The 20,432-nt window shown below is 43.7% G+C and overlaps 3 protein-coding genes across 4 annotated transcripts in view; 2 read left to right on the top strand and 1 right to left on the bottom strand.

Moving 5' to 3' along the window:
• Window positions 1-327: 327 nt before the first annotated feature.
• Window positions 328-6,484, top strand: LOC134077759 (uncharacterized protein C7orf57-like). Of its 2 annotated transcripts, none has more exons than XM_062533400.1 (7): window positions 328-441; window positions 746-957; window positions 1,172-1,274; window positions 1,567-1,714; window positions 2,496-2,578; window positions 5,470-5,579; window positions 6,204-6,484. In XM_062533400.1, exons 1-7 carry the CDS (start codon window positions 413-415, stop codon window positions 6,254-6,256), a joined length of 738 nt encoding a protein of 245 aa, XP_062389384.1. In that variant the 5' UTR covers window positions 328-412; the 3' UTR covers window positions 6,257-6,484. The 2 variants fall into 2 exon arrangements, with proteins under 2 accessions (XP_062389384.1, XP_062389383.1); XM_062533399.1 differs by having other exon boundaries at window positions 1,552-1,714.
• A 1,746-nt stretch (window positions 6,485-8,230) lies between these two features.
• Window positions 8,231-11,585, top strand: upp2 (uridine phosphorylase 2). Its single transcript, XM_062534031.1, has 9 exons — window positions 8,231-8,337; window positions 8,721-8,833; window positions 8,925-8,992; window positions 9,181-9,295; window positions 9,408-9,566; window positions 9,806-9,920; window positions 10,208-10,417; window positions 10,519-10,665; window positions 10,845-11,585. Exons 3-9 carry the CDS (start codon window positions 8,940-8,942, stop codon window positions 10,985-10,987), a joined length of 942 nt encoding a protein of 313 aa, XP_062390015.1. The 5' UTR covers window positions 8,231-8,337; window positions 8,721-8,833; window positions 8,925-8,939; the 3' UTR covers window positions 10,988-11,585.
• A 4,393-nt stretch (window positions 11,586-15,978) lies between these two features.
• Window positions 15,979-20,432, bottom strand: part of LOC134078245 (coiled-coil domain-containing protein 148-like) — a 35,863-nt gene continuing 31,409 nt past the window's right edge. The window contains exons 13-15 of the mRNA XM_062534029.1: window positions 19,305-19,422; window positions 18,174-18,311; window positions 15,979-16,569 (exon numbers count right to left, since the gene is read on the bottom strand). Of these exons, the coding sequence (XP_062390013.1) occupies window positions 16,423-16,569; window positions 18,174-18,311; window positions 19,305-19,422 (403 nt within the window). The 3' untranslated portion in view covers window positions 15,979-16,422. The remainder of the gene's footprint in view (window positions 16,570-18,173; window positions 18,312-19,304; window positions 19,423-20,432) is intronic.

Genomic DNA, 20,432 nt, shown 5'->3' with positions numbered 1-20,432 from the left:
ATGAAAGGCGGGCTGTTGTTGCACATACATGTTGACCGTAGCAAATTCACGAAGACATTTGTTGAGCACAGAATTTATTCCCGTTTGCTCAATTACAAATTCTTTGCGCTCAAGTTTAATTTTTCCTCAAAATATAATTTGTGTGCTTGCTCAAAATATGTTTCTGCGCTCAATATTGCTCCACTCTGCGCTCATAATTGAGGCACAAATGTAACGCCATAGCATCAGGGCAAGTCGCAGGTCGCAAGTGGTTTGGGAAATACAACACGAGAAGCAGAACGTACGGTCTACAGCTGTTCCCAGCGACAATTTCATTTCCATGGTAACGTGTAAACACAACAGCAACTGAAGCGGCGGGATAACTCTGAAGCACTAGAACATTTTTTTGTATATTAAAGTTACAGGAAGACACATGGCTGCATACTCAAGAAACGCCGAGAGGTAGGCTAAAGGATGAGATGCGAGATTCAGAGTTGCGCCTTTGTTATCTTTGAAACTAGTTTCAAAATAGAGAAAGTGATAGGCTACTATTTGGTCGTGTGAAAGTAACGTTAACGTTAGCTTATAGCTCGATGACGATAAGATGATGAGCGGGAGGACTGACGTTAACGTTACTTTATCGCTATAACGTTAAGGTAACATAATTAAGTGAAGCATAAGGTTATAGTTTCACACCAATATAGGTAAAGCTGTCTTTTGTGCATCTCAAATAACCTAATACAAGTTCAACTATTTTTCCTCTTAGCGCTGAGAGCTACTCTTTTCCAGGGACAAAAATGGGCAACGGACGTGAAGGTGATGCCAGTTCCCAAGGCCCTGAAGTCACCTCACAGATTCCTGGACTGTCTAGTCTTGACATTCAGGGCCCCTTTGATGACAATGTCAGTTGCCGCCGTTTGGGCGTTTTCGAGACAGATTCAAATTATGTCAAACTTGCAAAACAAGGTGGACACAAAGGTATTTACTATTGGCTTCTATCGTATGTAAAATGTAGGCCTATAACAGAGAGGGTTAAAGCGATAGTAATGAAGGATCTTTGCCTATAAGTTGCACTTGCACCTGATAAGTTGGGTTCTTTTTTTGTCTTTGGATACACTTTTGCTAGGCCTACTCAGTGTTTTTCTTGCTTAGCTTATTAATATGACTGACATTGTGTTTGATCGTTTGGCAGGATTATTGTGGCATGAAGAGACAGATATGACCGTCAAAACAAACGCACCATACAAACCTCCCGATTGGTTCTGTGTTGACTCAGATGTCCATGATTCATCCAGGTAAATCTAAACACAACAGTTAGCACTGTTATCCCCTGACACTAACAGGGAACAAACACTACAGGGGACAAACAGCATATATTTGCAGTCTTTAATGAGTCAAAGGCTGAAGTGTAGGCTACCTGTTTCATTGTTGTATCTAGTGTTTGACCAGAAGAATGTTTAGATCTTATCAGTATATGAGATTGTTATTTCTTGTTTTGACGGCATGTGAAAGGGTCTGAAAGGGCAACTGCACTGATGCCATCATTCTGGGCCAAAGGGACTCTTGTCACAGTTTCTCTACTTGCAGCCTGACCAAAAGAACCAGTCCAAGGTTCTTGGTACATCAGGAGTTCCAGAAAAGTGCAAGGAAGTCCATACAACCGCTAGATATTCCTTTTGGGAGTGATAATAAGTCCGCTTGGGAGCGAGAGGCTGATAGTGTTACTACTGAAGAGGTGACTTGTGTGAAAAGAAAAGTTTGACTTAAAATATTCTGTATACATTTTGAATCAGTGTGTTTTTTAATGATCTTGAGTCGTATAGGCTAAAATGTTTTCAATTTGTTTACTTCAGCAATGATTCAGTCTAGGGCTGCAAGATTTGGGGTCAATATCTGATTGCAATTTTTTTTTTGACAGATATTGCAATTGGCAGTATGATTTTTTAAACAATGAATTGATTCAGTTCAATATTTCAAATGTCTCCTTAATTTGTGCCTTTCCTGATCGATGAACATGCCCAGTGCACAGGAAGTACAATTTGTGCAGCCTTAATTCAGACCCATATACATTTTCAATTTGTGCAGCCTTAATTCAGACCCATATACATTTTCATCCTGTTGTTGAACACTGCTTGTGTAAAGCAGTGGTAAACATTTACTGATGTGTAGATGGGTAAATATGCAGTCAAAATATTCATAGCAAGGGATATCCTACACTGCATAACTCCTGTTGTGTATGTCAAATTTACACTACAGGGGTCAAAATTAACTTTTTGAAATGTGAATATCTACCAGGCAGAGACAGATGAACTGGTGAAATCCACCAGCCATTCAATAGGAAATACGTATTTTCTGTCTGAAATCTACCAGCCAACTTCAAAATTTACCAGCATTTGGCTGGTGGCTGGTGCTAATTTTGAGCCCTGTTACACTATGTCAAAATGACATTTTTTTACCCTTTCAAAGTGTATACACTGCTCCTGAAAAGTGAAACGTGTTTTTTCCCCCCTTCTCAGACTCCTGGCATTGATGATTCAGCAAGCAAACTGAAGAAGTTGACCATATCGCCAAAAAACCAGGCCAATAAGTTCAGAAAACAGTGAGTTATTTTATTTTGGCATTAACACCATATCTCCACAAGATGGCAGTCTTGAATTTCACATTTGGGCTTTGTTTTCTGAATGGTTTAGAATTGACACTTTGTGAATTTTTTTTGGATTTATCATAATTCATGTCAAGGTATCATAAGGAATATTTACATAAATCATAGAATTACTATTCGCTTATAGTGTCAACCAATCTTTTCTCTGGTCATAGTCTGGTCTCTCAGTATCTTTAGTAAAGCAGCAAATCTGACATTTACCAACAGGCATGCATTCTCAGGCACTTTTTTGCCTCTCTTTGTTTTTGCCATTGCAAAAATGGGTACTGTCATGTCCGATCACTCAGGGGCTCACAAATCACCTACTCTCAAACCAAACAAAGAGAGAAATCTAGTACTTGAAAACATTATTTTGAGCATTTTGGCAAACAGGCCTATTGGTCCAAATTCCAACATTCATGACACCTCTGGGCTACCTTTTCTGTAGAATGTGATTAATGGGCCTATCCTTTAAAGAGGATGGAGGAAACCGCACACTCTTGTTCTGATGCCAAAAGTTTAATAAACAACGTTTCGGCTTGGAAGCCTTTGTCAAGTTTTTCGAGCACCTCGCAAAAAATAGGTGTGCGCTGCTCTCCTTTTATATAATGGGCCTATCCTGCCAAAAAAAATGCATAGTATGTCATAAATAGTGTTTCTATGTCAAATTTCAAATTGATTTTATGTAAGCTTGCTCATAAGCAAAACAGGCAGTATGTAAAATTCTAAAAAACAAAGATTAGCAGCCAATGCAACATGTCTGGTATGCTAGTTCTCATGTGGCTTGCTGATGGTGTTATTATATTTTAAAATAGGCCTTTAATTATGTAGAATGGAGACCCAGGGATTAAACAGCCAAGATAAGGTGCCGACCTAAAATAACAAAGCAACAGGCCTCAAAAGTGTAATAGTTGCTCTTGCATGAAATTAAAGAAAGAAGGCTTATCTTTAGTAATGAAACATAATCAAACTGTTATTCAATTGGACAGTGTTAATTAATATGTCAGCTGATCTTATTAAGACCAAATGGTCAGTAAAGTGGACTTATACTGTATATGGTTTTCTTCCTTAGTGAAAAAAGTCAGATAAGTTACAGCTAGGTTGCTCGGACAATGCTAGTTTGCCATGCACAGTCATCCTTTCTTGAGCCATGGCTTACTGTATTGAAACTTACTGTGTTGACCAAGGAAGCATGAAATGCAAACTGAAACACAAAAAGCAGAAGTGCGAAGTTACGCCTTGACTGAAAGGGAAAATATGGGTGATTGAACAGCATCACATCAACATTCACATCCATGGATGAGGTGCACTTTGAGCAAGGCACCTAACTCCCAACTGCTCCGACGCAGGATTAAGGGTGGAACATTGCCTGGAATTTGGTTTAGTGCTTAGGCTCATACAGTAGAGAACTACAAAAGTATTGTTTTGTATTTATTATAACTGAACCAAGCTGATAGTGTGAAATATCATACAGTATGTCACGATAGTGTCACGGGCAAAGTCTGTTAGTAAAGCGGCTGTCATGAAAATGTGACAGATTGAGGTGGAAAAACATTCTGCTTTTTTGAGTGTCAGGTGATTGCAACCAGTCATGTTGAACGTGTACTATGTGCTAAAATAGCTCACTGTCATATGTAACCTTTCCCTGATATGGAGGGAAACTGAAAGCCAAAGTTATCAGAAAGGGTGGTTGCTCAAGTTTGGATTGTAGTTGAGTTCAAATAACCTCTGAACTGCAAACACAGAGCACAGGGCTGTACATGCGGTATTTGTTTGCTGTGTATAGTCTCAGGTGTTGTGGGCACAGTGCCACAGTCACAACAGTGCCAGATGGAGCTATGAGAACGTAATGTTCAATGTATACTGTGTACTGTATACTGCTGGAAAGATGACTATTGCCATGTTGTCTACCATAAATCACATCACAGGAGGAGCCTGTAATATCTTATCCAAGAATAATCCAGTTTCCTGGAGATCCTGGTCCTCTCTGGCCTGAATGTTCCCCTGTCTCCATCACGTGTAGTAATTATCAAGGGAGCCATAAACCTTAACCACACAAATGTATTTATGCTCTGTGAAAATTAGCGAAAAACACTCACAGAGATGGGGTGTGTCTTTATTGCAGCACATAGCTCTCACTTGCTTCATACCTTTGTTGTTGTGTGGATATATTCATTCAAGGTCTGTGTTCGGGAATATTATGGCCCTAACTGCCAGCAGACAGTGATCAAAGAGCAGCCATTTCTGCATAAACAAGCGGTGCATACGCAAGCGCCCGGCAGGACAGGACAGTACATCAGTAACCAGAGCACACTAACGGCAAAGTAGGGGGAAGGGGACAGGCCTGCTCCGTTGTTTAATTTGGCTCTTTTAGTGAAGAATGTAATCGGCAGATACCACGGTTGGACTTGCGGATACACAGTGACCTCTGAAATATGTACATACGGGAGCAAACAGGATCTGTTTCGGGCATGAGGTGTCTCTGGCACATGCCGAGCCCCCTGTTCTAATCGCTTACTGGGTGACATGCTCTGTCAAACAAGAGTAATAATTCTCCAAAGGTTTTTTTTTTTTCTTTCTTTCTTTTTTTCTGGGGATAGAAATGACTAGACAGCCCATCCATCTTTCAGTTTACACATTTACGGCACTGTTTCAGCTGAGTGTCGGGTGACATTGCAAATGTGCCACTGACTGCAGTGCTTTTTGAAGGGTGACCTTCTCAGCAGGAACCTTGATGAAAATCAAATAAGGGGGTGAGCAGGTGGAAAGTTGAATGTCCTTTTGTCTTTTCTTTGGTCCCATATCTCCTGCTGTTGAGAATCAAACCTTGTGTGTCTGTGTGTCTGCAGGGCTTTAAACAAGAACCCATCCCCCGTGAGCATGTCCAAACTCTTGAGCTTTGGTTACCTAGAGGAGGACAGGAGTCCCGCAAGAGTCCCTGCAAGAGTCCCTGCACACAGTAAGTGTTTCGTCCATGCCACACCAGTCCAGTTTATGTGACCTGTCCACTCCATGACATACTAATCACCATGCTTGCATCTTAATCCCAATTCACACCAAAGATTTCCGACACGACGAGACCGAGTTGCAGCGGTGTGAATTAGAAGTTGCACGTAGTTTCAAGCCGTCGCAGAGCATTCAACATGTTTAGTCGCAGTTGTAAGGTTTTAGAACGTCGCGGCTCGTCTCGTCGGGTATCTTTGGTCTGAACCCTACTTTAGATGTCCACTCAAAAAAAACACAAATCACCATGCTGGCATCTTAGATGTCCACTCAAAAAAACACAAATCAACATGCTTGCCTCTTAGATGTCCACCCAAAACACATAAACCATCATACCAGACCTTCTCAAGGTGATGTCCGCCTATGAATTCTAGAGATGCAGTAGAGGTTGTAAGTTGACCACTCCCTCTGGAGGAAACTGTAAACTCTGACTGGGACTACCAAGCTGACAGGTGAGCAGACCTTGGTCCTAACACATGGCATCTAGAGAGAGCTGACCTATTTGCAGATCTCGCCCTGCCACCAGACACCACTGTGCTGATGGACAGGGCCTAATGAAGGGCGTGTTTGTGTGCTGCAGGTGCGACATCTGCTCAGAGAAGCCGCGCAGCTCCGTGGAAGTCCCCAGAGTAGCAGTCCCGTGGACGCACAGAGGAGCTCACTCTTCAATATGGCAGACCTCTCCCTCTGACCGCTGAGGATAGGCTCAGCACATGTGAGGGAAATGATGCCAACTCTAAAGGAATGTGTGCTTCTTGTGCGTGTGTGCGTGTGTGTGTGTGTGTGTGTGTTTTATATTTCATTGTGTGGTATTTTTTGAAGTCATATGTTGTGCTATTAAAATCACATTGAAAATCCAAATGTACTGATCTAGAGACTTTCATTTGCTGATTCATACTTGAATACTTGGATTTCTTTCTTTAGTGAATCAGATAAGGTAAAGCTGAAGTATACGGCAATCACAATAACTCAATGTTTATTGGGTAAAATTACTGTATACTGTAAATCGGTATGATATTTTTGTTTCCAGAACTCTATGAACACACAAAAAAAGCATTTATGATAATAGTCACAACACAGCACTCAATGCAATTTTTCATCAAAATACAATTCTCAGTGTCAACAGCATATGACAATATAACAATATTCAACAATGCTGAAAATTCTGCCCACCAATATCGAGACATACGTTGTTAAAGTACAATAGCGTCACTCACTGTTGTCCAAAACAATTGCTTGTAATCAACCACACACTGGAAAATGGTATGCTAAAAGGTTAAATAACGGACAGAGAAAGGGAGTGCAGAGGTCAGTTGATCTCAGTGAAATAAAGACATTTTTACATTAGATTCAACTTTATCATCATACAATTGTCCCAAGCACAAAGAAATGCAGTTTGCGTCTAACCAGAAGTGTAATGTGATACACAAGGTACAGACAGATGGTGCATAGATAGGACAATATAGTGCAGTATCGACTAAATTAGATTAGAGCGCAATGCTGGGACAATACTTCATCCTCTCTTGAGCCATGGCTTACTGTATTAACCAAGGAAGCATGCAATACTATTATTCAACTATTGTTATTACAACTATTTACTATTATTCAACCACTATAATCTCCCACCTGGACAAATCATCCAAAATAATTTCATTTCATATCATAGCTATGCAGATGACACAAATGTATGTAGCTGTCGCCAAACGACTATGGTGTCCTTTAAGCAACACTAAAGCACTTTTGCGCGCACACTATTTATTTATTCAGCAAATAATGATTTCCACAGACAAGGTAGAGTATGTTGCATGATTTTATGAAAGTATGATGTATTGTGACATTGAAGCAAGTCAAATTTGTAGTTTCTAATGTCTCATTCCATCGAACTACAGATCTGGTAAACTTACTACCTGATCTGGTAAACCACACATAGTGCAGTTATAGTGGGTGAACTGAGGTGCCCTTGAGCAAGGCATATAAACTCCCAACTTCTCGGACATAGGATTAAGGCTGTGTATGCGTGCTCTTAATATGTATGGGCTCTTGGCGAGCTCAATGCTCCTAGGTGTACACTACAAGTCAAGTCAAGAGGTTATGTGCTATTAAAATCACATTGAAAATCCAGAAGTACTGATCTTTTATTTTTAGTTTGGTGTGGTATTTTGTTTTGCTAGGGGTCTGAGAAGCAATATAGAAATAATATCACATAATGTTAAATTGTAGACTTGTTTTCCCTGTGTAACATTATGCACTTGGTACCTGAAACATCTCTTCAATTTTATGGTACTGTACATCTAAACTTGGAGAGATTTTGTCATATTTTACCCTACTACTCTGTTCTGTGTAACCAAAAGTTCTCATGTAAATAAGGAAGTCACACTTGTCCATAAATGATTCAGATGTAGATTTGGAGACATTTGACCCCAAGTCACACTCATAATTACGTAAGTACACAGGTACGTACTTACGTAATCATGTCGTTGTTATTGGCATCTGAGCATAGTCTATGTGTGTCACATGGCCTGAAAAGAGAAGACCCCCCCCCCCCCCCCTGTGAATAAAAACAATGAAACAATTGATACTCCACATTTCTCAAACATGCAATATGTTAATAGCAATCTTGAATTGCATGCCAATATTTGTACATCCTACTGGCAAACATTTCCTACATGACATGACCAACTATTCACAATGAAAGTCATATCCTGTCACGTTGCGTAAGTGTGTACTTTTTTTGATATTGACACATAATCTGAGTTATTGGGGAGTTGTCACAGCACAAAGTGACATCATACTCATTAACAATAACAGCATACTTTCAGTACTGTATCTTTTTATAACACATAGAGAGCATATAGCGCGTCCCTCGTGGCACTGTTTTGAAAGATTAAGAAGAGCAGTTTGTTTGCTGTGACATTCTGTCAGCCTCGAGAGCTGATGTGTCTAAGGGGAGTTGACCGTGGGGGCAGGGGAAGTGAGAGTCACAGGATACGACACCAGAACACCTCCCCATGCAACCAATCACTCCAGCGAGGGGGGGTCGCCGGTTCAACTCTATATCAACCCCCGAGTCAGAGACAGATCTTTTTATTTCCCTCAGCTACAGAAGTGGCAAGAACTCTTAAGAAACTTGGTGAACGATAACTTGGAGAAATAACTCACTTTGACTACCTGTCTACGGCATCAAGCAACATTTATCCTCTCATTTCCAAGGTAGGTTCAATGTTAAGTTGAAGTTCTAAAATTCTCAGATTTCACATTTCTTACTTTAGAGTGTGAATGAATTTATGTGTTTGTTTCACAGCACAGAAAACTAACCATGGCGCCCATTTTACTCAATTGCATGGGAACGGAGCAGGAGGAATATATCAAGTGAGTTAATTGTGTATAATGAAGAAACAAGTCTTTAATTTACCAGCTAGAAAACTCATGGGACTTTGTACATCTGTAGGAAGAGCACTGTAATTACGTTACTTGCTATGTAATGGAAAGAGGCACATTAATATATAAATTCACGCAAATCTCATCTAATGACTAAACTCTTGTTATTGCTCTCACAGACCACAGGTTCATGTGAAGAATCCCCACTTGGACTTAATGGAGGAAGACATCCTGTACCATTTCAACCTGGGAACCAAGACCCACAACCTGCCTGAGATGTTTGGGGATGTCAAGGTTTGTGAGAATAGCTCATGAGACCAAGCCCATCACAGCCTGTATCTATCTGGACTTAACCCAAAACTGAAGACTTGTCTGATTTGTATTCTCTCTTGTGCACTCCCTGTAGTTTGTGTGTGTTGGAGGAAGTGCAAATCGCATGAGAGCTTTCGCTAAGTTCATGCACCAGGAGCTGGGCTTGCCTGGGAACACGGATGAGATCACTGATATCTGTGAAGGGACAGACCGCTACTCCATGTATAAAGTCGGGCCAGTGTTGTCTATCAGCGTAAGTTACACAACACAGCCATTTCCCCCATATAGACCTAGGTTTGCACAAGCTCAGGTCAGAGAGTCATTGCTGTTTCAGTGTGGACACATTGCATAACAAACTATATGACATTACATGTTCTACCATAAGACCAGTGAGGAGCTAGAACTGCACCCTTTCCCTTACTTATCTGAAGCATCCCATAGTTTACATTGAATGCCACTGAATGCTAATAGTTCTCCCCGCTCTCTGTTTAGCATGGCATGGGAGTGCCCTCCATCTCCATCATGCTTCACGAGCTCATCAAGCTGCTCCATCACGCAAGCTGCCGTGACGTCAACATCTTCCGCATCGGCACCTCAGGAGGAGTTGGTAGGTTCTGACACACACCCGCATCTGCTTCCTGATCTTTAAGTGGCCTGGCAAGTGCCAGACCTGGTTCGTTAAGCAGACTTTATCTTCGGCATCTCAAGGAGACATACACTTTTGGGGAACATTATGTTGTCAACACTAAAATGTAGTTGGTAAATTGCAGTGGTGTAAATCTACTGGAAAGGTCCCAAATAGTTGGTATATTATGGTATTTGTGATTATAATATTGTATGTGTAGTCTCTAAGTTGAACAGGCACCAACACTATGCGTTTTTCTCTCCTGAAAGGTCTGGCCCCAGGCACAGTGGTGGTCACAGACAAAGCCGTGGACAGCTTCTTCAGGCCCCAGTTTGACCAGGTGGTCCTGGGGAAGGTGATTGTCAGGAGCACGGAGCTGGACGCGGATCTGGCAGACGAGCTGCTGCAGTACTCCAGGGAGATGCCCGATCTGCCCACCGTCATCGGGAACACCATGTGCACCTACGATTTCTACGAAGGTATTGATTTGTAATGACCGCCTGCTTTTGGCACTTGAAACGTCGACACCAGAGGGGTGGTGGTGACTGACCGGTGACGTGTGTCCTCTCCCCCCGCTCAGGTCAGGGCCGGCTGGACGGAGCTCTGTGCTCCTTCTCCACCGAGGAGAAGCTGGAGTACCTGAGGAAAGCCTACGATGCTGGCGTCAGGAACATCGAGATGGAGTCCACTGTGTTCGCCGCCATGTGTCGTGTGTGCAACCTCAAAGGTACTACACTCATCACACTCATACATTATACATTCAGCAAGGTGACCAAGGTCACTTACGAGCAAGCCCATATAGCTGACATGCCGACTGAAACTATAGATGAACAAATAATGAGCGTGTTACCAGTAGCAACCTTTTACCAGCTCACCCCCTAATGAAGTCTTGTTGTTTTTCTGCAGCTGCTGTGGTGTGTGTGACCCTGCTGAACCGCTTCGACGGAGACCAGATCTCCACGCCCCACGAGGTGCTGGTGGAGTACCAGCAGAGGCCCCAGTGCCTAGTCGCCCAGTTCATCAAGAAGCGCCTGGGCCTGCAGGCCTGATCTAAGCGCTGCCCACCCAGGCCACGAGTCTGATCTGTGTATATGTACAAAAGTGTTCATAGTTATTTAAAATGATGCTGATTCAATATACTGTTAGAAGGAAGGGAGTGGTGTCCCGTACGTAGACGTACATGTGGGGGCCTCATTCTTTACCTCACTTTGATCCATGGCACTTCTTCACTTGGAAAAGGGACTTTCAAAGTGGTACTTTAGACACTGAATTGCAAACAATGTATCTGTTTAATCACATAATTAGTTTTCCATCATTCCTTTTTTGCCCTTTGGTATAGAGTATGGTTGCAATGTTTGTTGTAGAGGGTTTAGGACTCTCGTGGGCTATAGGTCATGTGGTGACATTAACAAGTCACCATATATATCTACATAAACAACATTGTGTCTGTAAGTGTATTGGAATCACACAAACCAACAAATGTATCAGTTATCCAAAATGTGTATGTTATGTGTATATTAGGAGTATCTAGTTACCTAGTTGTATATGTTGCAAATATGTTTCCATTATTTGATGTATAATTTCAATGTGTACATTTATATGATGTTTTTACTTGATACTTTTTAAATACAAACCTTGATAAAACCATATCCTTGTGTCGTATAGTATGTCTGTGTGTGTGAGAGAGAGTGTGTGTTAAATGTAAATTTGATTATTTTTGCGCAGTAAGATTAAAAATGGATAACTTCCATGAAATACTCAGACTGGAAGACAACAGACAGGAGACAAATGTAAGGTCTGGCTATAGTATATTTGTGTGTGTGTGTTTGTGTGTGTATGTGTGTTTATTAAAGTTAATTATTTATCTTTATGCAGCAAGGTTAAAAAGAGATGCATTTCTACTAACTTTTGCATAAGGCCTTCCATGCAATGCTTATTCATTGGGCTGGAAGACATGAAACTGGGGGAAAAAACAAATTCAAGGTCTCTTAAGAGGTGAAATATGAGTTACTGGAAAGTGCAAGAATGTTCTGTTAACTATTGCCTGAAAACACTGATAATTGCACTGATAAGAAGGTGTATTTTACAGCACGCGATTAAGCTATTTGTCTTCACATGTAAACACCAGGAGGCCTTGACTTGTTTTAAAACCTTTTAAATAAACATAAGAGTGTGATTTTGACCAAAAAGCTTGTTTAAGGAGAATCTCCTTGAAATTGTGCTTAAAAAAGAATAACGTAGGAACCATGTCTCCGACTGCGTAGATAAAAGCAGACGTGATTACATAAAACCATAATGAAGAAAATGAAATCGATATATTAAAGCCAATTCATTTCACAAGTAGGCCTACTCTTCGGGAGTGTCAGGCTCAGAAGGAGACGTGTGCGGGAGCTGCCTGGGAACCCTGCCAGCTCGTGTTCGCCCAGGGGTGCTCTCCGTACCCCCGCTGTGGCGCGTGTGGCACAGTGGGAAATACATTAATAATAATAATAATAATAATACATTTTATTTAAAGCGCCTTTCAAGACACCCAAGGTCACTTTACAGGGTTGCAAAATCATCACATAGAAATAAAAAGAAAAGAAAAATGTTAAATGTTAAAGTCAGTTAGCCAGTCCATAAGCTTTTTTGAAGAAAAATGTTTTCAGTCTACTTTTAAAGACAGTGATTGAGTCAGAGTGTCTGATGTAGTCTGGCAATGAATTCCATAGCTTGGGGGCAATGTAGCTGAAAGCCCTCTCTCCCAGAGTGCAGAGGTTCACATCAGGGACACGTAGCAGGCCTGCTGAGGAGGATCTCAGAGGGCGGGCAGGAGTGTACACTTCCAGTAGGTCAGTGAGGTAGGTAGGGGCGCTGTTGTTTAGGGACTTGTATGCCAGGAGCAGGACCTTGAAATTTATTCTGAAGGCAACTGGAAGCCAGTGCAGCTGCATGAGCGATGGTGTTATATGGCTGGTGGATTTGGAGCATGTTATAATCCGCGCTGCAGAGTTCTGGATGAGTTGGAGCCGGTGAAGTAGCTTATTTGGAATTCCAGACAAGATTGAGTTGCAGTAGTCCAGGCGGGAAGTCACATACGCATTGACTAGGACTTCTGCACTCTGCTGGGTGAGTGCTGGGCGGAGCCGTGCAATGTTCCTTAGATGGAAAAAGGCATTTCTTGATATGGTGTTAATGTGTGCATTGAACGAGATGGTATTGTCCAGTATGACACCAAGGCTCTTGACCTGTTTGGAACAAGGGATGGTGCTGCCATCTACACAGATGGTGATAGGTTCCATCTTAGTAAGAGCTGATTTGGAGCCAACCAGTAGCAACTCAGTCTTACTGCTATTCAGCTTCAGGTAATTTTGTGTCATCCACACGTTGATGTCATGGAGGCAGGCAGTAAGTGCAGCTGGCGGAAGGGTGGCAGTAGGTTTCACTGAAAAGTAAAGCTGGGTGTCATCAGCATAGCAGTGAAATTGAACATCATGTTTCCTGAGGATAGTGCCAAGTGGAAGAAGGTAGATAATGAACAACAGAGGGCCCAACACAGATCCCTGGGGCACCCCTCTTGTCACAGCAGTACTCTCAGACTTGCAGCTCATCATTTGTACGCACTGTGTCCTACCAGAGAGATAGGAGGTGAACCACTGGTGAGCACTGCCACGCACTCCGATATTAGCTAAACGTTCCAGTAGAACATGGTGAGAGATGGTATCAAAGGCTGCACTGAGATCAAGGAGAATCAGAATGGAAATAAGTCCATCATCAGCTGCACAGAGGAGATCATTAGTAATCTTGACCATGGCCGTTTCAGTACTGTGCATAGGACGAAATCCAGATTGGAATGGCTCAAAGAGATCATTGTCCTTCAGGTGATCCTGGAGTTGAGTCGCCACTATTTTCTCAAGCACTTTGGAGAGAAAGGGCAAGTTAGATATAGGCCTGTAGTTGTTGAAGTTGTTAGAATCCAATCCAGGTTTTTTCAGCGTTGGTCTGACAATAGCTGTTTTAAAGGCAGATGGTACAGTGCCAGAGAGAAGAGAGGTGGTCAGAATTGATGTAATCATCGGAGCAATAGATGGCAGGCAACTCTTAACCAGGCTTGTTGGAAGAGGGTCCAGCTGACAGGTGGAGGAATTGCACTTTTTGATGAGGCCACAGATGGCACTTTCAGTAGGGAGACTGAATTCACAGAGTTCATTGTTGTAAGATGAGCCCAGGGTGCACTGTGAGTATGGATGGTTCAGCTGATTAATTGAACATTCTAATTGCTGATGGATTGCCTCAATTTTGGTATTAAAAAAGTTCAAGAAGGCTGAGCAGCGTTCATCAGAGAGTTCTTGATGGGTGATGTTATCAGGTGGCTTAAGAAGACCAGTAACAGTGGAAAAGAGGGTCCTGGTGTTTCCTTGACTGATTATCTTTGCATAGTATGATCTTTTTGCAGCACAGAGAGCATTTTTATACTCATGTACGTGTTCAGAGTACATGTCTTTATGCACAGTAAGACCAGTCTTTTTTGACAGCCGCTCCAAGCGTCGGCCCAAGGATTTCATATGCCGAAGTTCTGGCGTAAACCAAGGAGCGGAGTGCACAAATGAAACAGTGCGCGTCTTCATAGGAGCAACTTTGTCAAGTGCTGTATACAAACATTCATTATAGTGGTCAACTAAATCCCCTATACATTAGACCCGTGCGTGTTGTTTGCCAGATCACGCAGGAACCAGTGGCATTTATTGCCTGCTGAGGCTCCGTGTCTGCTCTTTTGCTCTGCCGTTTGAGCGATCATTACCATGGATACGGTGTTTGTAGCCATGGAAATGTTTAACCCCACCAAGACTAGATTTTTTTGTCCTTTTAACAAAAACCCTCAAGAACAAAATATTTATTCTCAACATATACAGTATTTCAAATGATTATGGTTACAGTGCTTTGCCAAAGATGCGGTTTCACAATTTTGGAGTACATCTCATAGTGTTAATGTAACAGATTTAAGTATTCATGAAAAGTGCCATGAGAATGCTTAATGAAACCATCCTCATTAGGTCCTGCACTTGCAGCTAGCAAGTATATTTCAGGAGTTCTAAACTCAAATCTGGAGGAGATGAGTCTGAAAATAGCTCGCAGCATTCAGTAGAGTCTATATGCAGTAGGTCTATTTGCTCCTGCTATTCCAGCTGCACAGGGCTCATCTCCTGACCCTCCATTACCCTGGAATCAGCCCTGGCCTCATCAGGGGCTCATTACGTTCCCCCATTGGATCATTTAGCAGACGATTCAAACCCAAGCTCGGCTGAACAGTCAATGACATCACCCAGCTTTTATTGCCCAATTTTCTTTTCTAGGGTACATTTCATGTTAAATATCCCCCCCCCCCCCCCCCCCAATTATCTCTATAGCGAGCAAGAGGCAAAAAGACGGAGCGGATACGAATACACGGAGATGAGATGAGAAATCTGTTACATGACTAAACGACCTTGGGTCCCGTTGCAGGCCCAGTGACAACACTTTGGATTTCACATGGTTGGGAAATGGGAGCAAAGAGCTGACTTGTGCGCAGCTCCCTGATTATTAATCGGAGGATGTGCTCGTGGCTTTGAGTCAGCGCTGTCAAGTGCTCTCTCCTGCCGAGAGAGAAAAAACCCAGCACGCACCGTGAGCAGGTTAATGGGTTTTACTGGAGCTGCAAGCACTTCAGTAAATAAAAGACCCCCACATAACACACACCTGCGTGGGCTGGTCTTCCTCTCTGCACCCCCCCCCCCCCTCCTCCCTCCTCACCAGTGCTCTGGAGATCAGACTTAATAGAAGCTGAGTGCACTCCTGTTTACTCACAAGTACCTAGAAGTCGCACGCCTAGTCAGGTTTTTATGGCTGCAGTGTCCCTTGCCAAGCCAAACAGAAAAGAGCCCCATGAGTTACTGTTAAAGAGCGCTGTGACCGCGGAACTTTCCCCAACAGTAAAAGTCCCCAAGAGATACGAGGGCATACTCATTTAAGAAGATCACTTTAAACTCTTTCACACAGAATCAATATTTTATTTGTTCTGATAACAACTCTGAAATACTGCCGCAGCATCATTTCTGGAGGGTTCTACCCATGAGAATACTCGTGGGCTGAAAATTGCCTGCAATCTTATTTTATCTCTCTCTACTGATTCAATAACAATTCGGTTATATCTTTTGTTCAATTATTTCTAGACAGTTCCACCCAAGGAGCCGGTTTGTTGAGAAATGCTCACAGTCATGTTCTTAGTTTAATAATTAACGAGTCAGTCGTCTAGATGTTTCAGAACTGAGGTCATCGCGGGGGTTGCGGCAGAGAACATTCAGATTGTGATCTGTGTGTTTATGTGTGCGTGTGAACGTGTGCGTGTGTTTATGTCGGTGCGTTTATGAGCGTGTTTGTGTGTGCAGGGCAGGGCAGGGCAGGGCCGGCGCATGTGGTGGTCTGTGTACGTCTGTGCGTGTACAGTACGTGTGGGTGGGTACTGCTGTCAGGATTTGAAGGCTGTGGACTGCGTGTCCCGTCTTGGCGGTCTCGGGGGCTGGACGGTGGACAGGAGCTCCTGGGCGTAGGGCGTGCGGTGCAGGCCTGCCTGGCGGAGGGCCTGTTCGATCCTCACTCTGGGATCAGACACAATCTGCATGGGTGAAGCAGACACAGTCAATCTACCCGCTCTCTGTTCCACTCCACTCTTCTCTTCTATTCTCCTCTCCTCTCCTCTCCTCTCCTCTCCCCCACTCACAGTGATCGATACGTTAGTCTGAGTAAGCAGCACACAGTTCATACACTATCTCCTGTCAGGCACTGGCTACGGCCCACGCCGCCTATTACTTTAGATTAGAACTTGTAGTCCAGGATGGCTATCACTGAACAGAGCTCATGTGGTATCCGTGAAGACTTTCCACACTATAAACACAATTCATGTCATATCATATTGTGGCATCATTTTTATGTAGGTTTCCCATTTAATTAATTGTTTAGTTTAACTAAAGAGTGGTACAAAATATGACCACCACCCAGTCCTGCACATTCTCTCCGCAAAAATGAATCATGATGAGTGTGTGCATGTGTGTATTTGCTTCTGTATATATTTGCTGACACAGTGTGTGTGTGTGTGTGTGTGTGTGTGTGTGTGTGTGTGTGTGTACACATTTCAACTTCATCCGACAACCCTTCCCTCAACACCACCATCTGCAGGTCGATTAGTGTACAGTCACTAAATGTACACATAAATGAATTTATCGTATGGCCCCCCCATGAACGAAATTCCACGAAACTCAGCATGCATTCAGAGGATGTCATAGTGATCCTACAAGTAAACTTGTGTGCAGTTCTGAACACGTCAGCCAAAGATACCTCCCATTACAGAGCCTCAGCCTAGGCTACTAAAAGGGAAAAAAAGCTTTGACTAAACCTCTATGATTGCTATGCTAGCGGCGGTCATAACTATGCACATGTGCTATGAGAATACGGTGCCCTTCATTCTTCTGTGTCCCTGAAGCCTCCCTCTGTGCAAAGTTCCAGAGAGTGAAAAGACTGGTTTTTGTAGGGTGTCTGATTGTCCTCACCCACAAGGACACAAACAATAGCCTTGGCCATTAGAAGTTTCAGGGGGTTTTATGACATCCTTATGGACTATATATTATATACTAACTGGTTGGATGGATCATTGGTGGGAGTGTTATCTTATCATGTAATGCTAATTTCCCAAACAACAAAAGGGGAACAGCTCTCTATGTATGGGGCCATCGGGGGACTGACCATATAGAAGTTTCATGGAGGCCAACATAAATTACGTGATGCGGGCATGTTTGTACACATCGACTTGCCACATTGCCCTCATTCCCACATGGAGCAGAGCCAGCCCGGCCCCGCTCTTATGAAACATCCCATACATCCTGCTGGTTAGGTATAGTCAATGTGTACCGGCTCATTGTTTGGCCTTGAGGGTAGATAAGTAAAGGATTCCTGTTTGATGCTGACGCTTGTCCCTCCCTGCTCAAACATTGTTGTGGGGGCCTTCGTCATGTTGTGTAGGAGGTCTCTCAAAACTGTTTACTTGGACATGTGCACAGAGATGACTGTTTACACACAGATGATTGTTTATCAAGCAGATGTCAAGGAGGGGTGTCGGATGTGCACGCCCCTGAACTTGACTATGTCTTTGAACTTGTGCGCATCCATGTGTGTGCACGTGTGTGTGTGTGTGTGTGTGTGTGTGTGTGTGTGTGTGTTCATCACCTGTGTATCCGTGTAAGTGTTCAGGTGATAGAGGGGTCTTTGAAGCACAAACTCCTCCTCTGCTGGTTGCTGTCGCCCCTTTGAAGCCTTTGTATCTCCCATCATCCTCTCTGGGTCAGCATCAGCCACTACAGCCACCTACAGAGAGTGAGAGAGGGAGAGACAGAGAGAGGGGGGGGAGGGAGAGAGAGAGAGAGAGAGAGAGAGAGAAAGTAGAAGACATTTTCTAAAGAGGCTTAAGCATGGTGCTAATTAAAAAGTTTTGTTTCAAGGAAATGAGTATAGAAACATGCCAGCAACACTACCACACACGCCCAGCAGGGGGCGGTAGTGCTATGAAATGAACGCAGCACCTGAGTCGACATTGGTGGAATGCGACTATTCTAGAGCAGTGCTTTAAATGACAGAGGCAATCTGATGACGGGACAGATAAAACGACTGACTTCTAATGGAGGAACAGACAGAGCAGTCAAGGTGAGGAGAGAGACTGACGTAAGCTGCCCACATGACTGAAGGAAATAGGCAAAGGGAGAGACGGGTGGATAATGAGAATGAAAGGCTCTCTCTGTGTGTGTGTGTGTGTGTGTGTGTGTGTGTGTGCCTATGTATTTTATGTATGTATGTGAATGAGCATGATTAGATCATCATCGCGAAACTGAGTGAGTGAGTGAGTGAGTGAGCTAGTTAGTTAAAGATTGTGAGTAAGTGATTGTGAGTAAGTGATTGTGAGTGAGTTAATGATTGTGAGTGAGTTAATGATTGTGAGTGAGTGGGTTAGTGAGTGAGTGAGTGAGTGAGTGGGTCAGTGATTGTGAGTGAGTTAATGATTCTGAGTTAGTGATTGGAGTGGGTTACTGATTGTGAGTGAGTAAGTGAGAGTGAATTTGTGAATGAGTGAGTGAGTGATTGTGAGTAAGTGAGTGAGTGAGTGAGTGAGTGATTTGTGAGTAAATGAGTGAGTGATTGTGAGTAAGTGAGTGAGTGTGTGAGTGATTGTGAGTGAGTGAGTGATTTGTGAGTAAATGAGTGAGTGATTGTGAGTAAGTGAGTGAGTGAGTGATTGTGAGTGAGTGAGTGAGTGAGTGAATGAGTGAACGAGTGAATGAGTGAGTAAGCAGCAGAAAAAGCGACCTGGTTGCGGAGGGCTTGCAGCCGCTCCTCCCTGTCCTCCTCCTCCTTGCGTCTCTGCAGAGCCTGCGCCTCCTTGTCCTCTCTGCGCTGCTCCAGCAACTCTCCGCGGAACTGCACCCTGTGAGAGAGCCAGCCAGAGACAACAGCACACACACACACACACACACACACACACACACACACACACACAGAGAGAGAGAGACGCATCAGTAGTACATGCACACAGAGCAGCGTGTACAGTAGCTCCCCCACAGCACTGCGCTGTGCTTCATCATGCCACACACGGCTCCACACACAAACACCACACACACACACACCAGCCCCACCAGCTCACCTAGTCCTGACAACACACACACTAATGACCCTCAACACATAGATACACACACACACACACACACACACACATACACACACAAAGGTTATCCTTCTTCTCCCCTGCACCCTCTAACTCTCTCTCCTCTCCACTGACTCTCCTTCTGTCCCTCTCTCCCTCCCTCTCTCTATCTCTCTCTTTCTCTCCCTCCCTCTCTCTATCTCTCTCTTTCTCTCTTTCTCTCCCTCCCTCTCTCTATCTCTCTCTTTCTCTCGCTCTCTCTCTCCAAACTTTGTGTGCTGCACTCTCAGCAGTGGCGGCTGCAGGTCCTGCACCTGGCCCGTGACTGATAACAACGCGCCTCCCCGCTAACTGAGCCCTGAGCTCTGAGCCGTGTGTGTGTGTGTGTGTGTGTGTGTGTAAGTGTGTGTGTGTGTGTGTGTGTGTGTGTGTATGTGTGTGTGTGTGTGTGTGTGTGGCGCGCTGCGGCCCGGTCCCCCATTCGGACGCGCGTCACGCTCGGCACTGGCCATCATTAGACCCGCCCTCCGTCACCCGATCCCTGCGCTCGCAAAGAGAAGCTCGCCGCGCGGGGGATCCGAACGGACTAATTCATTTGACATGTGGGTTAGCCGATAAGGGGCTCGTCTCGGGCTCTGCCGCTGCTGACATGGCGACGCGCGCGCGTGGTGATTATGGGATGTCAGCGCTGCAAAGTCATCCGTGTAATGTCAGCGTGTGTGAATGTGCATGGACGCACATGGAAAAGCGTGTGTGCGACCGCACGCCCAACAGTATTTGCTCACACTGACTAG

Source organism: Sardina pilchardus, chromosome 4, assembly GCF_963854185.1.
Source record: "Sardina pilchardus chromosome 4, fSarPil1.1, whole genome shotgun sequence".
Classification (NCBI taxonomy): Eukaryota; Metazoa; Chordata; class Actinopteri; order Clupeiformes; family Clupeidae; genus Sardina; species Sardina pilchardus.
This window is presented reverse-complemented; position numbering and strand designations above follow the sequence as displayed.

What these genes read in the sequence shown, in the direction of transcription:
- LOC134077759 (XM_062533399.1), top strand. Translation starts at nt 413, where the DNA reads ATGGCTGCATACTCAAGAAACGCCGAGAG. An exon ending in TACTCAAGAAACGCCGAGAG is followed by an intron (nt 442 to 745) that starts GTAGGCTAAAGG and finishes TTTTCCTCTTAG; the next exon opens with CGCTGAGAGCTACTCTTTTC. An exon ending in AAAACAAGGTGGACACAAAG is followed by an intron (nt 958 to 1,171) that starts GTATTTACTATT and finishes ATCGTTTGGCAG; the next exon opens with GATTATTGTGGCATGAAGAG.
- upp2 (XM_062534031.1), top strand. Translation starts at nt 8,940, where the DNA reads ATGGCGCCCATTTTACTCAATTGCATGGGAACGGAGCAGGAGGAATAT. An exon ending in CGGCACCTCAGGAGGAGTTG is followed by an intron (nt 9,921 to 10,207) that starts GTAGGTTCTGAC and finishes CTCTCCTGAAAG; the next exon opens with GTCTGGCCCCAGGCACAGTG. An exon ending in CACCTACGATTTCTACGAAG is followed by an intron (nt 10,418 to 10,518) that starts GTATTGATTTGT and finishes CCCCCCGCTCAG; the next exon opens with GTCAGGGCCGGCTGGACGGA.